At 37.2% G+C, this 25,168-nt stretch overlaps 1 protein-coding gene across 3 annotated transcripts; it reads left to right on the top strand.

The window, feature by feature from the left end:
• The first annotated feature begins 1,010 nt into the window (after positions 1–1,010).
• On the top strand, positions 1,011–23,213 carry ccdc187 (coiled-coil domain containing 187). 3 transcript variants are annotated; one of them, XM_073823352.1, is made up of 13 exons: positions 1,011–1,221; positions 2,736–2,826; positions 9,692–9,754; positions 10,850–10,979; positions 11,175–11,265; positions 16,749–16,827; positions 18,247–19,341; positions 20,047–20,162; positions 21,573–21,650; positions 21,728–21,841; positions 22,327–22,415; positions 22,495–22,580; positions 22,667–23,213. In XM_073823352.1, the coding sequence occupies exons 2-13, from the start codon at positions 2,778–2,780 to the stop codon at positions 22,828–22,830; spliced, it is 2,154 nt and encodes a 717-aa protein (XP_073679453.1). In that variant the 5' UTR covers positions 1,011–1,221; positions 2,736–2,777; the 3' UTR covers positions 22,831–23,213. The 3 variants fall into 3 exon arrangements, with proteins under 3 accessions (XP_073679453.1, XP_073679455.1, XP_073679454.1); XM_073823354.1 differs by lacking the exon at positions 18,247–19,341; XM_073823353.1 differs by lacking the exons at positions 1,011–1,221; positions 2,736–2,826 and adding an exon at positions 5,004–5,190.
• The last annotated feature ends 1,955 nt before the right edge of the window (positions 23,214–25,168 follow it).

Raw genomic sequence — 25,168 nt, 5'->3', positions numbered from 1 at the left:
GCTTGATCGCTTGGCTTCAGACTAGCTCTTCCAGGTGTCCGTCCTTGGTTTCCAGGGCGAAGCTGATAGATGACTGGGACGCTTGTCACACTATACGCTATTTTTTTGTCATCAAAATACAGAGTCGCTGCTGTAAATCGGTCGAGGAAACTCTTTTATTTTTAGAACACTAGGACACTAGAGCTGGGGTGGCAAATGGGGTGGCAAGGCTTTTTCTTAGGGTGGCAATTGCCACCCCGTGCCACCCCGGTAGATCCACCCCTATCATACTGTATATGAATATAAATATGAAGAGTACGAAACCCCTGCGATCGTGGACAGGTATTTCATGACACTGTATATGAATATAAATATGAAAGACACGAAACCCTTGCGATCACAGATAGGTATTTCAAGACACTGTATATGAATATAAATATGAAGGGCACGAAACCCCTGCGATCGTGGAGGTATCTGAAGCAAATGGCTTTTCCCAAACTGCGCATGATCGGTGACCTATGCAAATTCTCAAATAGGCCACGCCTGCCTGGTGACGCAGTATCGATTACGCTGTTCTGAAACCCCTGGAAAAAAGTGCATCCCGTCATAAGGAAGAGAAAAGCTTTCTTCAGAATGCATGAATTTTAATAAGACACAAACGCCAGTAGAGGGCAGAATATCATCCCACACCTCTGAGGAGCACTTCATAACAGAGTAAAATACTGTGCATTTATTATATTGTTCACTTATCTTAAATTAAGTTGGGAAACTTTACCAAAAATTAATTTGCTGTTGTTAGTTTTAGTGATGTTTCTTATTGTACATTTCTGTAATTAAAATCAACAAAAGACCTCAGATCTTATTATATTAAAAAGTGAACCAGGGAATCAAAGCTTTTACCCCGTTTTATGCATTATCAAATTAGATTTTTATTCATGTTTGATGTGATTGGATGCGCCAGGGTGATGTAATGAGCTTCTTGGTCTAGGGAGGGAGCGTGAAGTTTGTCCGCGCTGGCTTCCCATCCCTGTGGAAGCTTTCATGCCATTGTCTCGTTGTCAAAAACAGTCTGTCTAGTCGGAAACTTTCAAACGGGGTAATTATAGTTCAGGCTTGTTTCAGGCACTGCCAAATCCAAGTATGAGCTTATGAGAAGTGCGAGTTTTTCGAGCAGCCCTAGTATGCAACAAGTAGTTGCGCATAGAAAAGGGCATTTGTAGAGAAGAGAAGCGCGAAGAGCAGGTAAGACACTGTGTTTGGTGTCTGTAGTGAATCATGTTTTCAGTGTTTGGTAATTGTGTGATGAATCATTGTGGTGAAAATCGTGAGGAATGTGAAGATCCATTTACCGCACTGTCCCCATTCATGTCACTTTTGCTGGTTTGTTTGTTTTTAGGTTATTTTAGTTTCGCTTTGTTTTGTTTCGGGACTATTGTATTAGCTGCTTTGTCATATATTTTGTCATTACACAGTGTTCATGTTTTCAGTCAAAGTTTATTATAGCAAAACACAGTTTATGCTCTAATTGAGTCGATATTTTTGCCGTTTAAATCTAAATTTGATGTACCTACCTTTTAAAAAAATATTTATTCTATCGTTATGTTTGCATTTATTTACAGGTGACTTCTTAAATAAGTTGCTTTTATTTATTTTTTTAATTAATTACTTATTAAATTAATAAAAATAACTTAAAATATTTCATTTCACTGTTTTATTGTATTGATGATTTTCTAAGGCAATATGCAGAATCTGTTAAATGTTAATTGTTTTACCAAAGTAAAAAGGATCATATAAAATGCATATTATTTTTTATTTAGTACTGATCTGAATAACATAATTTACATACGACGTTTACATAGTCTACAAAAGAAAATAAGTTGAATTTATAAAAATGACCCCATTCAAAAGTTTACATCCCTTGATTCTTAATACTGTGTTGTTATCTGAATGAACCACAGATGTTTTTTTTTGTGATAGTTGTTTGTGAGTTCCTTGTTTGACCTGAACAGTTCTGAAAAATCCTTCAGGTCCCAAAAATTCTTTGGTTTTTAAGCAATTCTGTGTATTTGAGTCCTTTCCAACAATGACCGTGTGATTTTGAGAACCATGTTTTCACATCGAGGGACTCAAATGCTACTATTACAGAAAGCTTAAATGCTCACTGATGCTTCAGAATGAAAACCAGATGCATTAAGAGCCAGGGATGTAAACTATTGAACAAAATGAAGATGTGTACATTTTTCTTATTTAAATATCCTTTTTTTTACATTAAGTACTGCCCTTCAAAAGCTACAGAAGATACTTACATGTTTTCCAGAAGACAAAATAAGTTATATTTATCCTGATCTTCAAATGCAAACATTTTCACCCCCTTGCTCTTAATGCATTGTGTTTTCTTCTGGAGCATCAGTGAGCATTTGAACCTCCTTAAGTTGTCCTCGGTAAGAAAAGATGGATCTCAGAATCATACAATCATTGTTGGAAAAGGTTCAAATACACAAAAAAAAAACGCTGGGAAAAAAAATGTGGGACCTGAAGGATTTTTCTGAAGAACAGCAGGCAATTTATTGTTCAGGACAAACAAGGGACTCATGAACAACTATCACTAAACAAAAAAAATAAGACAAAATTTTAAATTATGGTCTCATAAGTAATGGTGGTGAACTGTGTATCTGTTGGGACACTTGCAGTGACCAAATATGCTACTTTGACTGGTTAGTCTAGCACTAAACAGAGTCTCTCTTTTATGATATTAGGTGTTGCTGAATGGCATGAGTTGTTGAGCAGCGCCAGAAGTCATGGCAGAGCTGGAGGTGGATCAGTCCAACCTGCCCAGAGTCCAGGAGGGTAAGACCTGTCTGACATGCATCATGTGTTTACACTGCAGACCATTTCATTTTAGATGATTGTTATACTGTACGTAAGATACCAAAATTTGTCACATCACTGTGGGCTTGATTGTTGATTTGCATTCTGATGTCTCAGATTTTCAGACGTCTCATTCTAATGTTATATCCCATATGCTGCATGCTTTTGCTGATAAGTCTGAGATATGATTAACATTCCAGATGTCTGCTATACATCTCAGAAGTAAAAACGCTGTTTTTTTTTCCCCCATTGGTGAAAGAGCCTTTCCACATGGCTCTGTTTGCTCCAGTATTGTCTTTTAGTGTAAAAATCCTATATAAAGAAACATGACCTAATGCTTCTTTTGAAGGGGGAAATGTTGATGATGATTTCCCTTCCACTCTCTCTGTACACAATGCTTTCATTGTTTGCCTTTGTGTTTTTACGCTTAAACAAGCACTGCGTATAGAACAAAAACCTTATTAGACCGCCTGTATCACCCAATTAACTAATGTCTGTGCCTTACTATGCCATGTTTTTCCCTTTGGGTTTATATCTTTTTAACTTGGCCTGTGAGCAACAGTCTATTCATTTCCTCAGTTTGTTTTCAATACTAGTTCCCCAAAGCATTGTGTAATAAATATATCTGAGTGGAGCTCTCTTTGTCTTCACCCATGTTTTATCAGTTCCTGTGGATGTGTTTTTGCTCTGGTAGTTTTCATGCCGTAGTCTTGGGAATGCTGTCTATATATCCCAGTTCCCTTGAGAAAAAGCAGCCTCTTTCCTTTCCGCACTTTAACCCCTTTGCATCCTTCATGCCATGCCTTTACTGACCCTTTTCCTCTTTTTGCTGTGAAACCTCTGCCCAGAAAGATATTTATAAATGTCTGGTGGTGGCAAACTACAACTATGCATTACTGTTCAAATGTTTGGGGTCAGTAAAAAAAAAAGAATTCTGAAAGAAAATTTAATTTTTCATCAGCAAGTACACAATAAATTAATATTTTTAATAAAACTAAATTTAAATTCAGAAAACAATACATTTAATGTTTTTTTAAGTAGTCTTTTCTGCTCACCAAGCCTGCATTTATTTAAACCAAAACACAGCAAAAGCAGTAATATTGTGAAATATATTTACTATTTAAAATAACCGCTTTCTATTTGAATATATTTTAAAATGTAATTTATTCCTGTGATCAAAGCTACATTTTCAGCATCATTACTCCAGTCTTTTGTATCACATGATCCTTCAGAAGTAATTCTAATATGCTGATTCGCTGTTCAAGAAACATTTTTATTATTATAATTATCAATATTTCGAACAGTTGAGTATATTTTTTGTTTCAGGGTTATTTGATCAATAGAAAGATGTAAAGATCAGCATTTATCTGAAAAACCTCTGTAACATTATACACTATACCATTCAAAAGCTTGGTTTCAGTATATATTTTTTTGTTTGTTTGTTTGTTTGTTTTTGGGCGGGGTGTGTAAATTAATACTTTTATTTAGCAAGGATGCTTTACTGATCAAAAGTGATAAAGACATTGTCATGCTACAAAAGATTTCTATTTCAGATAAGTGCTGTTCTTCGGAACATTCTATTCATCAAAGAAACCTGAAAAATTCTACTCAGCTGTATTCAACAACATAATAATAAATGTTTTTTGAGCAGCAAATCAGAATATTACAATGATTTCTGAAGGATCATGTGACTGAGTAATGATGCTTTAAAAACAGGAATAAATTACATTTACAAATATATTAAAATAGAAAACAGTTATTTTAAATAGTAAAAATATTTCAATATTCTACTGTTTTTGCTATGATTTGGATCAAATAAATGCAGGCTTGGTGAACAAAAGAGACTTCTTTACTTATTTAAAACCTTTTTGACTTTTGGCCGTGTAGATGGGCAGATCCATTTCAGACTTCCTGTCTCAGGTCAATAGTTTGTCAACCACTTGGTTTGCATGCTGTGACTGCTTTAGCTTAACTTCTAAAGCGGTTATATCGTTTTTAAAGCATGCCTATATGCTTTCAAACATATGTTTGGCCTGTCTTTGTAATTTGAGCATGTCTTTTTGGCTTGGCTTCTGCAAAACTAGTTTGACGACTTTAGATCCACACCCTGCCAATACACTCAGCGCCACAGTCAGATACCTGAATGCCGAGGTCAGGTCCACTAAACCACATCGCTGCTAGAACCAGGTCTGCAGGCTCAAATCCCTTCTCATACAATGAGAAAACGTGTATGAGGTTCGGAGGTGTTTAGACGTTTGAGAGTGAATTTTAAAGTAACACAGGTGTACAGCTTCTCCCTCCCTGACTGGATAAAAACGAATGATCGTTTCAGCGTGTGAATCTGTGAGTGTTGTTTTATTTTGTTGACTTGTGTATTTAGAGACGTGAGCTTCTTGCTGCCGTTGAGGCTTCTGGAACTCCTCAGCTGTAGATAAAGATGAAATCCCCAGCACGGCCTGAAATGTAATAGGGGAGGATACTTCTGTCAAGTGTTTTATCAGTTTAGGTGTAGTGTGAAGGACAAATCAGTGTTTAGAAAGAAGACTAATGTGTTTTTCCTGACCAAGCCTAAGTAACATCATTAGATCCAACTGTTAGTAGTTCATTCTGTTGTCCTTGTGTTATCAGGATTGTTTTGACTGAATGAATTGTACCAGATGTTTTTAATAATTGGCTGTAGGAGTTTGTACTTGGCTATCATGCTAGCATAGGCTTCACGTGTCTTATGCTTCCTGAGCACAGTAGCTTTGGTTCAATGAGACTGGTAATACAACCAAGCCCAGTCATGAATCATATTGCATGTAAACAACTCAGTCTAAAAAAAATCTTAATCTATTAAATTTGAGAATAATTGTTGGTCGCTCTTTAGTTTGGGGATCAATTCTCACTATTAACTATGACTTTTGACTCAATAAAATAATTAGCTGCTTATTAATAGTAAGGTAGTTGTTGAGTTTATGTTTGGGGAGAATTAGGGGATCTACAATATGGCCATGCAGAATAAGGCATTAATATGTCCTTAATAAGTACTAATAAATAGCCAATTTGCATTAATATGCATGCTAATAAGCAACTAGTTAATGTAGAGAGAATTGGTCCCTAAAGTGTTACCTAATTGTTATGTACTCTACAGTATAAGATGGTAAAGCTTGCAAGTTTGCATTTGTTTGATCAAAAATAGAGTAATACAGTAACATTGTGAAATACTTCCATTTTTAAAGTAACTTTTCTATTTTTATCATATTTTTGGTATTTTATTTATTTATTTAGTCATTTATTCCTGTGATAGCAAAGCTGAATTTTTAGCATCATCTTCAATGTCACGTGATCATTTAGAAATCATTCTAATGCTGTTTGAGCTTAAATTATAATCAATAAAAACATTTGTGGTGTTGATTGATTCTAGGATTCTTTTGATGAATAGAAAGTTAAAAAAAAAATTGAAATTGAAATCTTTCGTAATTATAAATTCTAGTTTACATACACCTTGCAGAATCTGCAAATTGTTAATTGTTTTACCAAAATAAGAGGGATCATACAAAATGCATGTTTTTTTTATTTAATTCTGACCTGAATAAGATACTTCACATAAAAGGCATATACATATAGTCCACAAAAGAATATAATAATTGAATTTTTATCTTTTTTTTTTAATCTTTTTCAAATTTTTACACACATTATTTGGCTTTTCAGCATTTTTGTGTTTGAAACCCTTTCTGACAATGACTATGATTTTGAGATCCATCTTTTTCACACTGAGGGACTCATATGCAACTATTACAGAAGGTTCAAATGCAAATTCAAACTTTTTGAATTTAAAGATCAAGTTAGATTTAACTTTTGTTTTCTGGAGAGCATGTAAGTATCTACTGTAGCTTCTGAAGGGCTGTACTAAATCAAAAAGTATGATATTTAGGCAAAATAAGAAAAATGTACACATCCTCATTCCGTTCAAAAGTTTACACCCCTGTGTGTAAACTTTTGAACAGGGTCATTTATATAAATTCAACTATTATTTTCTCTTGTGGACCATATGTAAATGTCTTTTATGTGAAATATCTTATTTAGGTCAGAACTAAATAAAAAAATAACATGTATTTTGTATGAAACCTCTTATTTTGGTCAAAAAATTAACAATTTGCAGATTCTGAAAGATGTAAACTTTTAACTTCAACTGTATTAGCAAGAAATATAAAGAGTTCACAAATATTTTTGCAGTGTATTTTCTGTTGATATTAGCGTTCTTATCGTGCCCTGTCCCCACGCAGTGAGTATGTTGGCTGCTGGACAAAACAAACCAGCTACTGAGTCTACTGAACCACTAAATGTCTCAAAAGAGAACAAAGACACTGACCATTATGTTTTGCTCTTATCTGTACTTCTTTCCAAAGTAAACACCACCAATCTTACTATCCTTCTGCTCAGCTTGTGTCTTTTTTCTGCTGCTGGCACATCTGGAAACCATTCCTCCTGTGTGCAGGCGTATATGTGTGTGTGAATGTGTGAGGGCATTGTTGGGAGGAGCTTGTGTAACCTGATATGGGTTATCACAATATGCAGCAGGTGGGCTCAAGCAGAAAATACATTTGTCTTTTTGGATACTGAAACGGTGGCATTTAAATCTGGGATACCCCACAGAAGGATTATTTCTCTCGGCTCACATTTTTAGGGGGTCGGTAGTTTCACCCTAACAGACGCGATGACTGGGCCTCACAGCTATACATAGATTTCCACCAGCTGCTCAGGTCAGAGGTTGTGCTGAAGTCAGTATGTCTCCATTAGGATATTATGGTCATGCTACTCTAATTCAGCATAATTACTGAGGCCATCCTGAAGTAAAGCAGATGTAGAGTCATTTGTGTTTCAAGTTTCAGTCCTGTTGAGCGTGAATCTAGGGGTGGCTCTTGATTTAGTAAAATGCTCACTTTTACTGCTCGCAGGGTCTGTAATGTTCTCCGTCCCGACCGCAGGTCCAGCACCAACGCTAAAGCCTCAGACTCCAGCTGTTGTGTCAATTACAGACCATATTCCTCTCAAAAACTCTCTGCGACTCAGTCACCCTGTAAATCTCTGAATTTGTGGTTGCTTTTTACTAAATTTGAATTTGGCGTACACTTTGTGGATATCCTGAAGGGCGGCACCACAGGATTGTCGAAGTTGTTGTTGTCATGAGCGTGTTTATGAGAGCTGTAGATGTTTGTTTGGTAACACCAATGACACTGCGTCAATCTACCCCACTTAATATTCACCGCAACAGTTAGTTTTTGTAACCCCTTGAGGGATTCTGCAGTGTACAGAAAGTTGTACTGAGCTTTTTTAGTTTCGCTGAATACAAAATGCACAAAAAAACTGAATTTTCCCATTTAAATTATTACGCAAATCATCCAAATTATTTACAGTATCTCAAGAGGTTTAGAGTAGGATTAGTATTTAGAGTGTTTATTTATTTTTTTTCTGCGATGCTTTAGTGCTCCAAAAGATCTACGATCAGCTCTTATATATGACCCTAGACCACAAAGTCGCACGGGTATATTTGTAGCAATAGCCAACAATACGTTGTATGGGTCAAAATTAAGTAAAGATCATGTTCCATGAAGATATTTGGTAAATTTCCTATCGTAAATATATCAAAGCTTAATTTTTTATTAGTAATATGCATTGCTAAGAACTTCATTTGGACAGCTTTTAAGGTGATTTTCTCAATATTTTGATTTTTTCGCACCCTCAGATTCCAGATTTTCAAATAGTTGTATCTCGAATAATATTGTCCTATCCTAACAAACCATACATCAGTGGAAAGTTTATTTAATCAGCTAGTCCAGGGTCACATACAGTATAAGCAGCAACCTTTTTTTACACACGTGTATATTTTATGTGGTTGTATATCAGCTTGAAAGCCGCTCAAGAACTGTACTTTTTGGTTCACAAGAACATTTGTTAAATTCAGAGTTCACTAACCTGATACTCTGTGTTTTTGCGTCTTGTTAAAGGAATGTTCTGGGTTAAATAAAGTTTAGTTCTATCAACAGTATCAAAATGCTGCTGATTAGCACAGAAAATAATGCTTCATCCACATAGAACCATAGTCCTTCCACTAAAAGGACTATTTAGACTATTTTAGAACTCAAACAAGTAACACTTTAGTACAGAAGAAAACGCAATCTTCGTATTTCTGCTTTAAATCCTCTGAAATCCCTTGTCCCCGTAGACAGTAATACATACATTAAGTTTGGTTTAGCAAATTGAGAGACAAATTATTTTCAATAGATTTTCTTTAAAGCAGCGAGAGCCTTTCTGGCTTGTCAATTATTTGAACATAGGGTTTAAAATGAAACGTGACACTTACGGGCCCAAAGCCACAAGTGTAATTTTGTTTTTAACTTTCCAGGGTCAGTTTTTGTCATGCAGACTGTTATTATGGCTTTATGAAATTTGAGTGTCTCGTTTTTATTTAAACTTATTATATAAAGAATTTAAGACTTTTTTTTAAGCGGATAAAATATGTGTATTTTTAATTTGTTTTGAAATGAGGCTTCATAAATGTGGTGTTACGAACATTTTTAAATGAGCTTTACTAAAATGACTTCTGGAGACTTGAAATAACACAGCATAGTCTCTGAACACAGTCCAAATGTCTACCAGTATTTTCTCTGACGAAGTCTCCAGTTACAGCCTCGAATTGATGTAATTTATGGTTAAAATTCTACAGATACTATACTTTTATAATCTGAAGTGATCATATCAGAGATCATATGCTGATAAAAGATAAGCAGCATCTGTCATAGCCTGTTAATTGTTAATTTTTCTGCAGTTGTATTAAGTGTTGTTGTTTTTTTCTCTCCAGTGTGCGATTGTTTTGCTGTACTGGAGGATGGAGCTCTAGCTCATAACCTGCAGGAGCAGGAAAGTAAGTCCCATTTCTCTAATTTCATCTGCCACACCTAAAGCATTTTAAGGCAAGCTCAAAATCTGTTTTCTCAGCCTTGACACATTCAGCTGTCTTTTGTAAAGTTCTAAAGCAGGCTGGTGTTCACACCTAGAAATACAAGGGCGTTTCAGTACATAAGGTAATACGACTTTTCATGTGAGTCAGTCTACCTGGTTAACTGAAACTTCCAACTTGGTATGATAAAGTAGAGTTTCGTTTTAGTCTGTCCTATAAACATCCATTCACAGAGATCACAGAATCAATATGTAAGTTAATGTTTTTCATCTCTGCCTTTTACCCACCTCTAAATGACATGAACACAAAACAAACTGTGATTTAGTACTGACCTGAAAAAGATATTTCACATAAAAGACGTTTACAAGAGAAAATAATAGTTGAATTTATAAAAATGACCCCATTTAAATGTTTACATACACATTGGATTCTTAATACTGTGTTTTTAGTAATAGTTGTTCATGAGTCCCTTGTTTGTCCTGAACTGTTAAACTGCCTGCTGTTGTTCAGAAAAATCCTTCAGATCCCACAGATTCTTTGATTCTTCAGCATTTTTGTGTATTTGAACCCTTTCCAACAATGACTATATGGTTTTGAGATCCATCTTTTCACACTGAGCACAACTGAGGGACTCATATGCAACTATTACAGAAGGTTCAACCGCTCGCTGATGCTTCAAAAGGGAAAAAACGATGCATTAAGAGCCAGGGGTGTAAACTTTTGAACAGATTGAGGATGTTTAAATTTTTCTTATTTTGCTTACATTTTTTTTTTTCATTTAGCACTGCCCTTTAGAAGATACAAAAGATACTAACATGTTCCCCAGAAGACAAAATAAGTAAAATTTACACTGATCTTCAAATTCTAAATGCTTTCACCCCCTGCTCTTGATGAACAACTATCACTAAACAAAAAAAACACAGCTGTAGATCTTTAAGGTAACAACACAGCATTAAGAATCAAGTGTATGTAAACTTTTGAACAGGGTCATTTTTATAAATTCAGCTGTAGTGTATCTTCCATGTGCTTTTCAGTAACTTTACATGATTTCTTCAACAGTTGAGCATTACTACAACTCAAATGTGCAGAGGAGTCAGCTGGTGCAAAGGGACATCAGAGTAGCCAAGAGACTCCAGGATGAGGAGCAGCAGAGAGCTCAAACGTTGCAGCACCAGGCCACTCGCCAACTGTAAGATCACACACACAGTCATCAGATACACTGTCTGTTCATGGTTGTATACTCCTTATCAGCAGTTCAGTAGCTGATAGCATGTCCAAAGTCCACCACTGTCCAATAGTGTGATGGCCTCAGCACTTCAAAGGAAAATTATGTATTTTTTAGTTGTTTTCATTATATCAAAGATGTTTTTTTCTTTCTTTCAAGGGAGGAACGAGACTCAGAATATGCACGCATGATTCAGGAGGAGATCCAGCGGCGTGCGGACGAAGCTCGGCGGAGGGAGGTAGAGGACGAGGTGTGTAACAAACTCCAGGCCCAGTAAACGTCACCCCTTCTGTTTTTCATTTACACCTCTGAGCTGCTTAGTCTGAGGGATCAAATGGATCAATAATTAATGAGTCACTGTGGGACGCCAGTGAGCTGATGAATTCAGCTAGTCTCCCGTGGAGTGTAAGTGCTGGCAGAGACCACACGTGAATGAGCGCCAAGCTACTATAAAGCAAAAATCACACACATACTGTGCATTAATCAACTTCAGATGCATGTAACTCCAGCCCACCTTAAATAACCTCCCTGGGGACACAAAAACGACTTCTCTTCTAGTCTTCTAGTTCAGTGAGTCACAAGCAGAAAAGCTGAGTGTGGAAATGTTCTCGTCTAGAAATAAAAGGAAATCTCAATTGATCTGCAGCTTTCTTTGGTTGGGGCTTTGTATTAAGGGTCCTATAAATGTTATAGCAGTTCTTTGTGCTGGTGGTGGTGTGGCATAGTGGTTAAAAAGCTGCAAGCGATAATCCATGAAGTTTAGTCTCACCACCATTGTGCCCTAGTGCTTAACGTCTGGTTGCTCGGGAGTGAGCTATCCTTGTAATAATTGTACTAAAAGTTACTTTAATATTAAAAATAATAATTTAACAAAAATAGTTAGGAGGTTAAGGGGTTCAAACAGGTTCAAACAAGGTTTCTGAGTCTGCCAGGAGAAGTAAATAACTTGTTCAGCTTTTATTTTTCTCTTAAATGACGTTTCTGCAAACGTTAATTAACGAGTCTTTGTTCAGATCTGAAGAAAGACGCCTGTGGGGGTTACTGTGGAAATCAAAGCCTAAGTGTTTTTGGGAGTGTCTTGGGAGTGGGAGACTCCCAGGTGTTTCAGGTGACAAAGCTGGAAATTGTTTGCTCAGCAGGTAAAATAACTGAGTCAGAGAACACTTTCATAGCAAGTTATCAGATCCTGACCACGTATTATTATTCAGAGGTGATCTCAGAGGTTTGGGTTCCAGATGAATCTGAGTCAACATGTCTGTGAGGCATTTCAAATTACAGTAACTTACTAATTCTAAACAAGCCATTTTAGGCATTCAGGATATTGTATGATTCAGAGTTATAAAGAACATGATCTCTGTTCCTGCAGGCATTTTTGAGTCATGGAAGAATCGTGACTTGACCTGCATGCTTCACTGCAGAAGTCATGTTCTTAAAGGGATAGTTCACCCAAAAATTAAAATTCTGTCATTAAAGGATAAGTTCACTTCCACTTCCCATGTGATCCAAGATTTTCATGTCTTTCTTTCTTCAGTCGCAATGAAAATCATTTTTTAAGGAAAACATTTCAGGATTTTTCTCCATTTAGTGGACTTCAATGGGAGCCAACTGGTTGAAGGTCCAAATTGCAGTTTCAATGCAGTGTCAAAGGGCTCCACACAATCGCAGCCGAGGAATAAGTGTCTTATCTAGTGAAACATTTGGTTAACTGCTAAAAAAAGTAACTTCTAAAAATGTGTATGCTTTTTAACCACAAATGCTTGTATTGCACTAGCTCTGCGATGCGCATGTGCATCTTCACGCATTACGTAATCACATTGGAAAGGTCACGTGGTTAGTTCTTTGTCTGTGTACTCAGGTTCGGTAGAGTAGGGTGGAAAAAGTAGCATCTGATTTTCTCCTTTATCTTCAAAATTTTCCTACATCGCTGTTTTAACTTTTTTTTTTTTGTAAAGGGCGTTTGACTTTCTTTGCACGTTCACCTTGAAAACACTGGGTCGGCAGTTCTGCTTACGTTATGCATGACATTTCCAACATGATTAGTAATGTGTGTGAGGTCAGGCTGCTGCAAGAAAAGCATTTGTGGTTAAAAAGTATGTAAATTTATTAAGAAAATGACCAATCATTTTGCTAGAATAAGACCCTTTGCTAGATAAGAGTCCTTTGAAGCTGCATTGAAACTGCAGTTTGGACCTTCAACCACTATATGGAGAAAAATCCTGGAACATTTTTCTCAAAAACCTTAATTTCTTTGCGACTGAAGACAGAAAGAAATGAACATCTTTGATCACATGGGAATGAGTAAAATTTCATTTTGGATATGAACTTATCCTTTAATTACTCACCCTCATTTCTTTACAACCCATAAGACCTTTGTTCATCTTCAGAACACACATTAAGATATTTTTGATGAAATCCAAAATCTTTCTGACCCTCAATTTGTGTTCTGAAGATGTACAAAAGTCTTATGGGTTTGAAAAGACTTGAGGGTGAGTAATTAATGACAGAATCCCTTGTTTTGCAGTAAATATATCTAAGCATACTTAAAAAAAAAAAAAAAAAGTAAGTATGTATGAGGAATTAAGTTTCTCTTACCCCATTGGCATTTTAGTCATTTTTTTTTAGAATTAACTTTGTGAATTGTTTTATTTTGTATTTTTTGTTTTGTTTTAACATGCATGATAAAATATCAGCTTCCTTTTTGTTGCTCAATTCATATTTACATGTAATTTTGAAGGTATTTTACAAAGTGTGTGGCATATTTTGACCTTGTATATTGCATAAAATGTCATTCCGCTCCATTAATTATACATATTTACACCCCAGCCGCCATGTGTTAATTAAAGCCTGTAAAGCACCAGGTCGCATCTAAATATCATCTCCACATCCTGCTCTGAAAGCCTGCTGTCCTATTAAGCTCATACAGGAGCAGGGAAGAGTAATGCTGAACATAATTCTCACCCAGTCATTCTAATTTTTGTGTACACAAACAAACCTCATCTGGAGGGATGATTTCTTCACATTCCAGGTGCCAGATAAGCTCAGAGTCAGACCCGTTGAGACAGGAGCCTGGTCCCTGTGTGGCGCAATATCGTTCAGCGCAAGACAGTGGATTTAATTCGGTTGGTGCTGTGAAGTAAGAAAGGTCAGCGTAACAGGTTAATTAGAATAGGACACCAGGACTTGATGGCAACAAACATAGAGAGACACTGCTGAAGAGGTTAGCGTGACAATTTAATGCAGGGACCCCCAGATATGACCTTTTAAGGGACCTTACTAAAGGTAGATATGTATTTTCATGTATGCAGACCTTTTATGCTGTGTGTGGAAAAATATTAAGCATGATATTCTACAAATTGTTCTAAATTAAAAGATGAGCTATTTGTCATTGGCTTATTATTTATACTATTAATATTACAGTTGTCAAAAGTTTACATACACCTTGCAGAATCTGCAAAATGTTAATTATTTTAGCAAAATAAGAAGGATCATACAAAATTGTGTACTTTCCTGAATAAGATATTTCACATAGAATATGTTTACATATAGTCCACAAGAGAAAATAATAGTTGAATTTATAAAAAAAAATATATATGCTTGATTCTTAATTCTTGTTAGTGATGGTTGTTCATAAGTCCCTTGTTTATCCTGAACAGTTGAACTGCACGCCATTCTTCAGAAAAATTCTTCAGGTTTCACACATTCTTTGGTTTTTCAACATTTTTGTGTATTTGAACACTTTTCAACAATGACTGTATGATTTTGAGATCCATCTTTTCAGACTGAGGACAACTGAGGGACTCATGTGCAACTATTACAGAAGGTACAAATGCTCACTGATGCTTCAGAAGGAAACAAGATGCATTAAGAGCCAGGGGTGTAAACTTTTGAACAGAATGAAGATGTGTAAATTTCTTATTTTGCTTAAATATCATATATTTTTTTTTATTTAGTACTGCCCTTCAGAGTCTACAGGAGATGGATACATGTTTCCCAGAAGACAAAAGAAGTTCAATTTACCCTGATCTTCAAATCCAAAATGTTTTCCCTCCCCAGATCTTAATGCATTGTGTTTTCTTTTGGAGCATCAGTGAAAGTTTGAACCTTCAGTAATAGCTGTGTATTACCCTCAATTGTTCTCAGGTCTCAAAATCATACAGGAATTGTTGGAAAGGGTTCAAATACACAAAATGCTGAAAAAAACAAAGAATTTGTGGTGATGATAAAAACACTACTGTGGATTAATCAGGTAACAACAGTATTAAAAATCAACTTATTTTCTCTTGTAGACTATATGTAAACATCTTTTATGTAAAATATCTTATTCAGGTCAGTACTAAATAAAAAAAAAATAACATGCATTTTGTAGAATCCCTCTTATTTTGGAAAAATAATTAACATTGCAGATTCTGCAAGGTGTATGTAAACTTCTGGTTTCAACAAGTCAAAAGTATATCTTTTTCTAAAAATATATTAGCTTTTACTTCAACCTAATATTAGAAAATTGGAAAAACAAATGTAAGTTTCACAATAAATACAATTCCAAAATGTAGTGTTAAAATACATTGCTGTCAGTCTTGTTTTTTCTCAAATTTTCCACAGGCGATTTAGCACCCCCTTGTGACCTGTTAAGGTATAACTAAGAAGAAAAACTCTGACCTAAACACCTTGACCATCTCTCTACTTACTGTTCTCCCATTTTCAGATTTTCAGTTTCAGTCTTTATGCTAACTATTTTCCTTTGTTGAAGTATGTAAACAGCATTAGAATCCCAGGTTTTAGCTCAATATATGTTTTATGATTGTTGGAAAGAACTTGTTTTGTCATTTGTCATTGAGGTAGAACTCTGCCATCTTCTGGTTAAGTGCTGTAAATTCTCTGTCACATACATTGTATGTTGTGACATCTATGCCTGTTTCTACAGGACTTTAAAGGACAGTATTTCATAATACACTTAGAGTTAAACGCAGTTAAAAATACCATAAGAAAACTTTCAAAGAGTAACCAAGCAAGACATTAGTGACTTTGCTTATTTCTTAAAAGCGTATATTAAACTGTAGGGGTTCAAGTAAAGCTTTTGAAATCATAGTTTGTAGCTTTATTATAAAATGTGCATACATTTATGTTTATTTACATTGCACAAAATGTTTGTAGTCATGTGATAAGATCAAATTTATGGTCACTGTGGTAATCGTACTGTAATTGATTCAGTTTAGATAAGTTTCATACGTGCTTTGTCAGAGTAAACTTGTGAGTCATTGTGGTCAGCTGTGCGATAAATTGTGTCCCCTGTTGCCAGTTTTCTTGCAAGCCGAGCATGTGGCTGTTTGAAGATTCTACATGGTGGGCTTTTTGCTGTAAGAGCAGGTCTCAAGGCCTTTGATACGTAAGCGTGGAAATTCCCCTCTGTTGACGTGTGCAGACTATCACTAGTGTCTGTTTTGAGTGCATGAGCGGATATATTTTTAGCTAACAAACCTAAGCTTAGCGCTGAGGGTTTCACCTCAATGCGTCATCACCAAATAACTGTCAATCTGTTTCTTTCTGACTGGCTATTATAGTATATATATATATATATATATATATATATATATTTGTTTTTCAAATACAATCTGCAGCTATATTTTACATGCTTTTCTATATTCAAATAAATAAAAAAAAAAAACAGATCCTCACTTTTCCAAATGAACATTATGATCTGTAAAGCTTATTTGGTTTTCATTTTTGTTTTTTTAGGAAATAGCAAAAAGGATACAGGAAGAGGAAGAGCTCTCTTTGAGACACCGGAGCAGTTACCAACATAAAGATGGCAGAGGTAAAATGCTCTGTAACAAAATTAATGGTGTATTGAAGTGTTTTTGTGACAGCAGGCTCGCGTTGTGTTCACACTGACAGTTTTTCTGTTGTGTGAAAATAGTTACATTTCTAGGTTACAACATTTAATATTTTCTTTCATAATGGACATACATTTTGTAGATTATTAAATTACATGTCAAGGAGGCCACATGTACATTGACCCTGAACCCGAACCCCATAGTATGACTTTAAACTCATTGAGATTGAGTCTGATTTGCTTAATAAAAGTCTAAATTGTGAAAGATCATGTTGATAAATAGGTTTATAGTGCAGTTTTCTGCTGAGTTTGGTATGTAGACCCTAGCAAAAATATGCTCATCTTAGAAAGTACTTAGTGGCACTTATGGGAATCAGCGACGTGTTCACATATAAATGCTGTATACTGTTAAAATGGGTGCTGTTAACATCCTGACAACAAAATGTGTGAAACTCGCCTTACACATGATTAAAGAAGTTATTTTTCGTGTATGACAGTATTTCTGTTTGTCTCCCTTGTTTGCTTTGAAAACAGCAGCTTTCTTGGAGAAATGAGTAGTAAACATGTTTATAGTAAGAATTTCTTATCCCAATAACATTGTGACTATGTGTCAATGTCTTGTGTTTTCTGTGTCTAGTCAAATGGTTGTTTCCCGCAAAGCATCTGATTTACTGTAAAATGTGACACCATGGGTGATGTTGACACCTTAGTATCTTCTAATTTCTTACACAGAATAGTCCATCTTTAAATATGCAAATTTGGAATATGACATATACTTAATAATACACAAATACTTTGCTTCAGCCTGCAGTGTATTGCTGATGCATCCATCATACAGTATGACACATAGCCAGTTGCTTCGTTTGCTTTTTAAACCACACAGACGTGACATCATCTGGGATGATGACTATCCCAATGCCCAGTTCACTCATGTTTGTTTCCTGTTTGAAAAGTTCTATGGTTACAGCACATCTTTTGTGTCTTCGAATAAAACTTGAATTTATTTAATGGCATAAACAGAGTTTCAGAAGAATGTTAAGTTTTTCTTTGAATTTATTGGCTTCATTCATGTTTGCAAGCTTGATGGCTTTTCCACTTCTTTGTTTTACAATACAAGCCCATGTTAAAGTAAAGTTCACCCAAAGATGAAAATTAATTTTGAATATTTGTGGGGTGAACTATCCCATTGAAGTTTTATTGGTGTACTAACCAGGCCCTGAATCACCCTGAATTCAGAGAAGCTCCATTTTTTTTCTCATGTAATGCATGTTTTAATGATTCATTTGTTCTTTTTACTTCTAAACAGAGCTTCATATGTTAACTGTTTTACTCTGCATTCCCCAAACTCTAACCATTTCCCAAATCCCCTGCTTTATGTTTGCATGGTTGGCTTTACTAAAGAGTCCACAAGTATTCCTGCTCGTCCATACTTACGCCGGCCTGTTTACGTACCTCACACCCGGTCTCCAACCAGAAGATGGCAGCACTCCTCACCCATCTACTCGGACTCTGAGGAGGACCAGATTGAGTACAGTAGGCCTACAGTCACACGGCGGGACAGCAAACACACTGTAGGTCAGAGGAAGCTGGTCAGCAGACCTTCCAGAGCTCATTCGGAGCAGGACGACAAAAGCATGACCAGCCAAAGCAGCAGCAGATCTTCACAACTGTCAGGTGGATGGGGTGATGTCATCAAGCTCATAAAAAACGATATGAGTGAGCAAGGCTACCTCAGCCACAGCTCTGAGGATGATCTCTTTGAACCTGTCTATAAACTTGAGAAATTATTGCGACAGAAGCAGCAGGTCTCGGGAACGAGGCTAAGTTGCCACAGCAGCATGAGGGAGGATCACAACCGAATGTGGCAGGGAGATGGTTGTGGTCGTAGAGAGAGTTTTAGGGAAAGGCATGTTCATTTCCCGGATGAACGAAGGCACACTAACAATTACCTTGGCAATGGCTGTAGGACCTATGAAAATGGTCACAGGGACAGTAGGGAAAGAGTGATACTAAGAGATGATCACACACAGCTCAGAGAAACTCAAGGTCTCCACACTCAAGGTAAAGAGTTTCGACGGAACATTTCAATGCGACGCAGTTATCATGGTAATGTCAGGCGGACATCGGTCCCTGAGGGAAGCAGAACATGCAGCGTAGATGATTCTAACTTGGCTAGACCAAGACCCACAAATAATGCTTCCTCACTGCAGCCTAGAGTGCCACAGTTGACTGAGATGGAAGCGGAGGATCATTTGAGAGATATGAGAAATCGGGACATGGCGAGAGGCAGAAATGCACGGCAGAGAGCTCGATCATTAACGGAGGATGAAAGGAGGATAGACCGAGACCACAGGCATGGAGAGCGTAGGGTGAGGCGAAGTCAAAGTGAGCGCTGCCAGACTTTCGAGGAAGAAAGTTCGAGTACAGAGGAAAAGTTGGAGAGGGAGAGACGGATGCAAAGACTCCAGTCTTGCAGTGGGCACTCTTCCGGAGCAGGTAACCCCTCTCTGAGCTCTGCAGTGTGGCTGAGCCTGTCACTACATCTGCTCATTGCTTTCAAATCATCCCTAATCAGTAAACAAGAACTCCTCTCCATTCCTGTGTGCTTCCGGTGTACGTTTTGAGAGTCAAGACGGTTTTTTTGGTGTCATCTGCTTTTCATCTGCTCCGGCTTGATCCCTTCTCCAGTGAGACTTGATCTCATCCTTGTTTCTCAAAAATCTCAATCTCATCCGCTTCTCTTTCTCATAGAGCAGCACCAGTTGTTTTCTCCTTTTTAGTACCTCAGCGTTAAATATTCTTGGTTCTTCTTGACCTATTCTTGCATTTTCTTTTTGATTTGGCTCTTACTTTGTGTGTCCTTTCAGGGTTATAATCCACTATAAGATTCCTACTTTAAGATTCCTAATCAAATGGAAATCCAATGTCCTCGGCCAAAAGTGTTTAATCCTGTTCCCCAAAGGCCAGCAGAAATTAGCTCCAGCCCTAATTAAACACCTGAACCAGCTAATTAAGGTCTTCAGGATTACTGGATACCCCCAGGTAAGTGTGTTGGAGCTAAACTCTGTAGGGCAGTTGCCCTCAAGGAGCAGGATTGGACACATCTGGTTGTGGTCCAACTGGCTAAAGGTGATGGTGGTCTGAAAACCCTGTCTCCTCTCCACATTACCTGTTTGTGATTTTGCCCTTGTTACCTGATAGGACCTGCTCTTAGAAGTGGAATGGCTGCTCTTGATTTGGGAGAGCTGGAGCAAGTGTTGCTGGATGAGGAGCTGGCCCGCAGGCTTCAAGAAGAGGAAGAGAGATTTGCAGAAGAGGTGAACTACAAGAGCAAATACATCTACCGCAGTTTTGGTATATGCCACTGTCTCCTTAATCCAGGTGTGCAAAACTTGGTCCTGGAGGGCCGGTGTCCTGCAGAGTTTAGCTCCAACTTGCCTTAACACACCTGCCGGGAAGTTTCTGGTATGCCTAGTTAGAGCTTGATTAGCTGGTTTAGGTGTGTTTAATTGGGTTTGGAGCTAAACTCTGCAGGAGACTGGCCCTCCAGGACTGAGTTTGGGCACCCCTGCCTTAATCAAACACACTTGATTCAGGTCATCAGCTAATTAGTAGAGACTGTTAGACTCTGTAAGATCTGTAAGGTCTCCAAATTCCGTCTTGGAGAGCTGGTGTCCTGCAGAGTTTAGCTCCAACTCTAATTAAACACAGACTGAACCAGTCTTACTAGGCATGCTATAAACTTCCAGGCAGTTGTGTTAAGGCAAGTTGGAGCTAAACCCTGTAGGACACCGGCCCTCCAGGAGCAAGTTTGGATACCCCTGCTCTAAGAAATTGGAGTGTCAGACAAAGTAGACATTCAGAATTTCTACTGTGTTGAGAGCAGGGGTGCCCAAAGTCAGTCCTGGAGGGCCGTGTCCTGCAAAGTTTAGCTCCAACCCCTATTAGACACACTCGTACTAGGCATACTAGAAACTTCCCAGCAGGTGTGTTGAGGCAAGTTGGAGCTAAACTCTGCAGAGTTTGGCCACCCTTGGTTGAGGTGCTCCAGGAACGTGATTGAAAATCACTGGTATATACCAGGGGTAGGCAAGTTCAGTCCTAGAGAGCCGCAGAGTTCAGCTCCAACCACAGGGGGAAAAAAACTCACCTGCCTATAGTTTTATTAATCCTGGGGCCAGTTGCACAAACTTAGTCTCATGTTAAGACAGTGTCTTAAGAACTAGTTTGACCAACTAGTAGTTAACCAAGGGATAATCAGTCTTACTTTCTGGATTCAACTTGGACTAATCAACGTTTCCATGTAAATTTGAAACGTTATGACCAGAAAAATATTGATGACTAACTTTTAAGACTAGTCTAAACCTTTTATGCCACTGACCCCTGAAGACATTGATTAGCTTGTTCTGGTGTGTTTGATTAGGGTTGGAGCTGAACTCTGCAGGGCTGCGGCGCTCTAGGAGTGAACTTGCTTACCCCAGGTATATACCAAGCAACTCCTGAAGACCACTTTCCTGCTAAGTTTAGCTCTTACACACCTGCCTGTAGGTATTTAGTGTACCTAATTAACTGCTTCAGGTGTGTTTAGTTAGGGCTAGTACTAAACTCTGCTAGAGAGTGGTCCTCCAGGAGCAGGATTAAACACCCCTGGTACAGTATATACCATCATATCACCCAGCTTTATTAGTGCTCTGCCACTTATGCAGAAGTGTGTTCTCTTTTCTCAGACTCAGCAAGGCTCCTCACCTCTTAGAAGGGACTGTCCTGTTGGAGATTTCAGAGCGGCACAGGTTGCTCAAGATGAGGTAAGCAGAGCTTGAATGAGAGGGCTGCTTTTCCTATCTCATAAACAGGAGACTATTAATTTGTCATTTTTTGTCAGGAAATTGCACGTTTCATGCAGAAACAGGAGATAAAGGCTAAACAGAGGTCTGGTGAGCTGGAACCTGTTCGAGAATACTGGGAGAATGACAGGAGAATGGCGTGTGGCAGACAGGTAGCCACACTTTTAGGTTTTTAACATTTTTTTTTTTAAGCAATGCTTTGCTAAGTGATGGGCACATTGAGAATGGGCAACAAAATTAGATTGGTTGTGTGCCCTGTGTCACACCTGGTTGCCCCTTTGACGGCAACATTCCAGAGCAACATTGCTCTAAAAGCTGCCCTGTGTATCATTAGCCTTGGAGTGACACACTTTTTTATTATTGCGCAACCACGTACTTGGTACCAACTAAAAATTCCAATCATATGAATCACATTTGCTCACCTGAGTTGGTCATATGATTTATCAGTACTGCCACATGTGTTCTATGGAAATATTGATCTTTCAAGGATGATTCACAGTTACTCAGCAAATTCTAACACATTCTTAAACCCTATCCATGTTTGTTGGACCAGAGTGAACAAGCCTTAAGTAGCCTTTTTTGTAGCAGTACAGAGAAATTCCAAAATAACTTTATGAATTTTGCTGCTTGATTACAGAGGCAGAGACTGGATTCCGAAGGTCTTCAATCCCCAGTTGATGACTTCACCCCAGACAATCAGCTCACAAGTCATGGTTCCATGACAATGTAATTTCACTATTTTCTCTATGAATTATGGATTTGTTTTCAGGAAATGTTTTGTAACATTTTTTTGGTGTCACCACAGGCAACCTCAAGCCGTCAGGAATATTGCTGAAGAGCTGGACCCCACCTTTCAAAGGAAGGATGCAGCTGAATCAGGACAAATTAATGGTGATTTCATTTGTTCACATAACACTAACAGCTTCTAAAAGATTTATGAACGACACAAATAATAATTATAAACTGTTAATTTATAGATTCCTCTCAGAATCAAAGTTCACAACAAGTAGGTTTGTACATCCCCTTAGAGGAACCTACTTTTGTGCCCCCCACAAAACGACACAGTGACAAACCGGGACGAGTAAAGCCCAAGGAGAAAAAGGAAAATGCAAAACAGAAAGAGAACTGCAAGCAGCAGTGATGCTGGACACATAAAATTGTGAAATCAACTGCAATAATGAATTAATAACCTAATTAGATTAAAGAAATGCATGCACATTCAAGCAGTTTGGGGCTTTCCAGTCTTCTGCTTTTTCCAACACTTGGGATACTTTTGAAATTCAATAACTCAACTTGAACTTGCAAAACAGGGACACTCCATCCAGATAATGCTGCTATTACTAGTAAACATCTGTCACGTCATGCTCTTTTGGTTAATTTGTTTCATTTTTGTTTAGCAGCTGGTTAGAGGCTGGTATGTTACCACAGAGGGAAAGCTCCCACTAGTAGTACTTGGCATTACACAGTTGACTTCTGGGAAAACCTGAAATGATACTACGCTTTGATAAAGGAAGTTGGCACATGGTTGAGTGAATCTATTTGGAGTTTTTCTGCATGACTCTTGACCTCTTAAGATATTTAATCAGGCATTCTTTTTGAATTGCTTGTAATTTTTCCTGTATTTCAGGAACTATACTACTCTAAATTTGTCCAAAGTGTTATTTTCATTTCTAATGGTCGCAGTCATTATGTAAAAAGTTTTTTGCAAAACCAGGTCATGAATTCATTGTAGAAATTAAACGTTTACTATTCTTAAAATTATTATTTTAATAGTTTACAAGACTGCTTGAGTCATTTTCCTTCTTTGTAGTGCACATATATATATATATATATATATATATATATATATATATGCAGTACTTTTGCCAGCCTGGAGGAAATGAAACTTTTTTTTTTTTTTTTTTTTGTATGTTTCCATGTATTTTTGTACTGATGCTGAGTCTCATTGCATACAGTACGGTTATGGCAACAATGTAAATAATGTGTTGTCATGAATCGGTAGGCCTTCATTGCCTGTATAAGGTTTAAAGAATGCCTTGTACAGAAGACACAAATTATATATAAATATATATAAAATTATATTATCGCGTATCTTTCTTGATGTACGTCAATAAACACTTTTTACGTTTACAGCAGAAATTGTGTGGATTTAAAGTTGGACAGTAGACAAAAGTTAAGACTTTCCCTAATTACCAACAAATTCATGCAAATCTTTGTGGGAAGCACCTCAAAATCAAATTCCAGTGAGACGTTCTCTTCCCACAAAATGAAACTTGTATGTAAAAAGGGATTTTTTTCTTTTTACAAGAGGAAGATCTGTTGTATAAACAGGATTACTTGGTCTAAGGTTTTACGTAGTAAACCCGTGGTGACGTACAAAGTGTATAAAGTGACCTTTTTTGACCGTTTAAGACTAACACCATTATAACACTGCTCGCCCACCAGTTGTTCCGCTGCATCCTCACTGCTGACAAAACATCCCCCTGGAGCCAAGTAATGTGAGCTGGGGTTTTTTTGTTTTTGTTTTTTCTCTCTGGATGCAGTGACTTAACTCGGCATGTCCGCACATGTATTTGTTTGCCTGAGTCTAGACGTAGGAAGAAAATGAAGCCATAATCCAAAATGATTCATCGTAATTCCTTTGTGAACTCTATATTAATAACATTACAGATAATAGAAATATTTTTCATAGGTTGTCAGGGAACTCCCGCTGAGTCAGCAAGATATACAGTTCATTGAACAATCATTTTAGATTAGACTAGATTAGAAATGTAGAAACATGTCAGAAGCTAGTCTCTTGAACTGGTTCATAAACCTCTGTTCTCTTTTTGTCCCCAATAACTTGTTTAATGACCTTAGTATCCACTCTGTGAACTTAGGGAATTTCCTGTAGGTAAATACCTTAACAGAGTCTTTGACCTTTGGGGCAAGCTTGGAGTTTTGATTCATGGGTAATTTAATTATAATATAGCTTAAAGAACAAGCTGTGCAATGTACTACAGTGCAACAGTTTAGTTTTTACATTTTACGTTTCTATCCACCTTATTTTTACCGTAAGGGTGCGTCTAGCTTCCGGTTTCATCTGCGTCAAGCTATTTTTAGCTCTACAAAACAGCTTGTTTTGTTGCTTGATATTGCAAATTGGTGTCTTACTAGATTATATATAATGAATTATCTTAATTAATAACACTCTGGTTTGTAGTGCAAACAGCTTTAACGTTTACTGCGGTTAATGAACCGGAAGTCTCGTCCGTAAGCTTACTCCCGCTTTGAAAATATGGTGGATAGGGCTTTTAACACTCACCTTAACACCAGACTGTCATCTATTGCGTGTGAAGTGATGCTAAGTTAGAACTTAACGGCCAGTAACCAATAATAAAGTAAACAGCGCTTACCTCATTAGTTACCGTGCGGTTGGTACAGTTATCGCAACAAACAGCGCTTGTGAATAAAAATATCAAACCGTAACGAAACGCGTT

Source organism: Garra rufa, chromosome 18 (genome assembly GCF_049309525.1).
Source record: "Garra rufa chromosome 18, GarRuf1.0, whole genome shotgun sequence".
NCBI classification, from domain to species: Eukaryota; Metazoa; Chordata; class Actinopteri; order Cypriniformes; family Cyprinidae; genus Garra; species Garra rufa.
The sequence above is the reverse complement of the archived record's forward strand: the minus strand, read 5'-3'. Positions and strand labels throughout refer to the sequence as shown.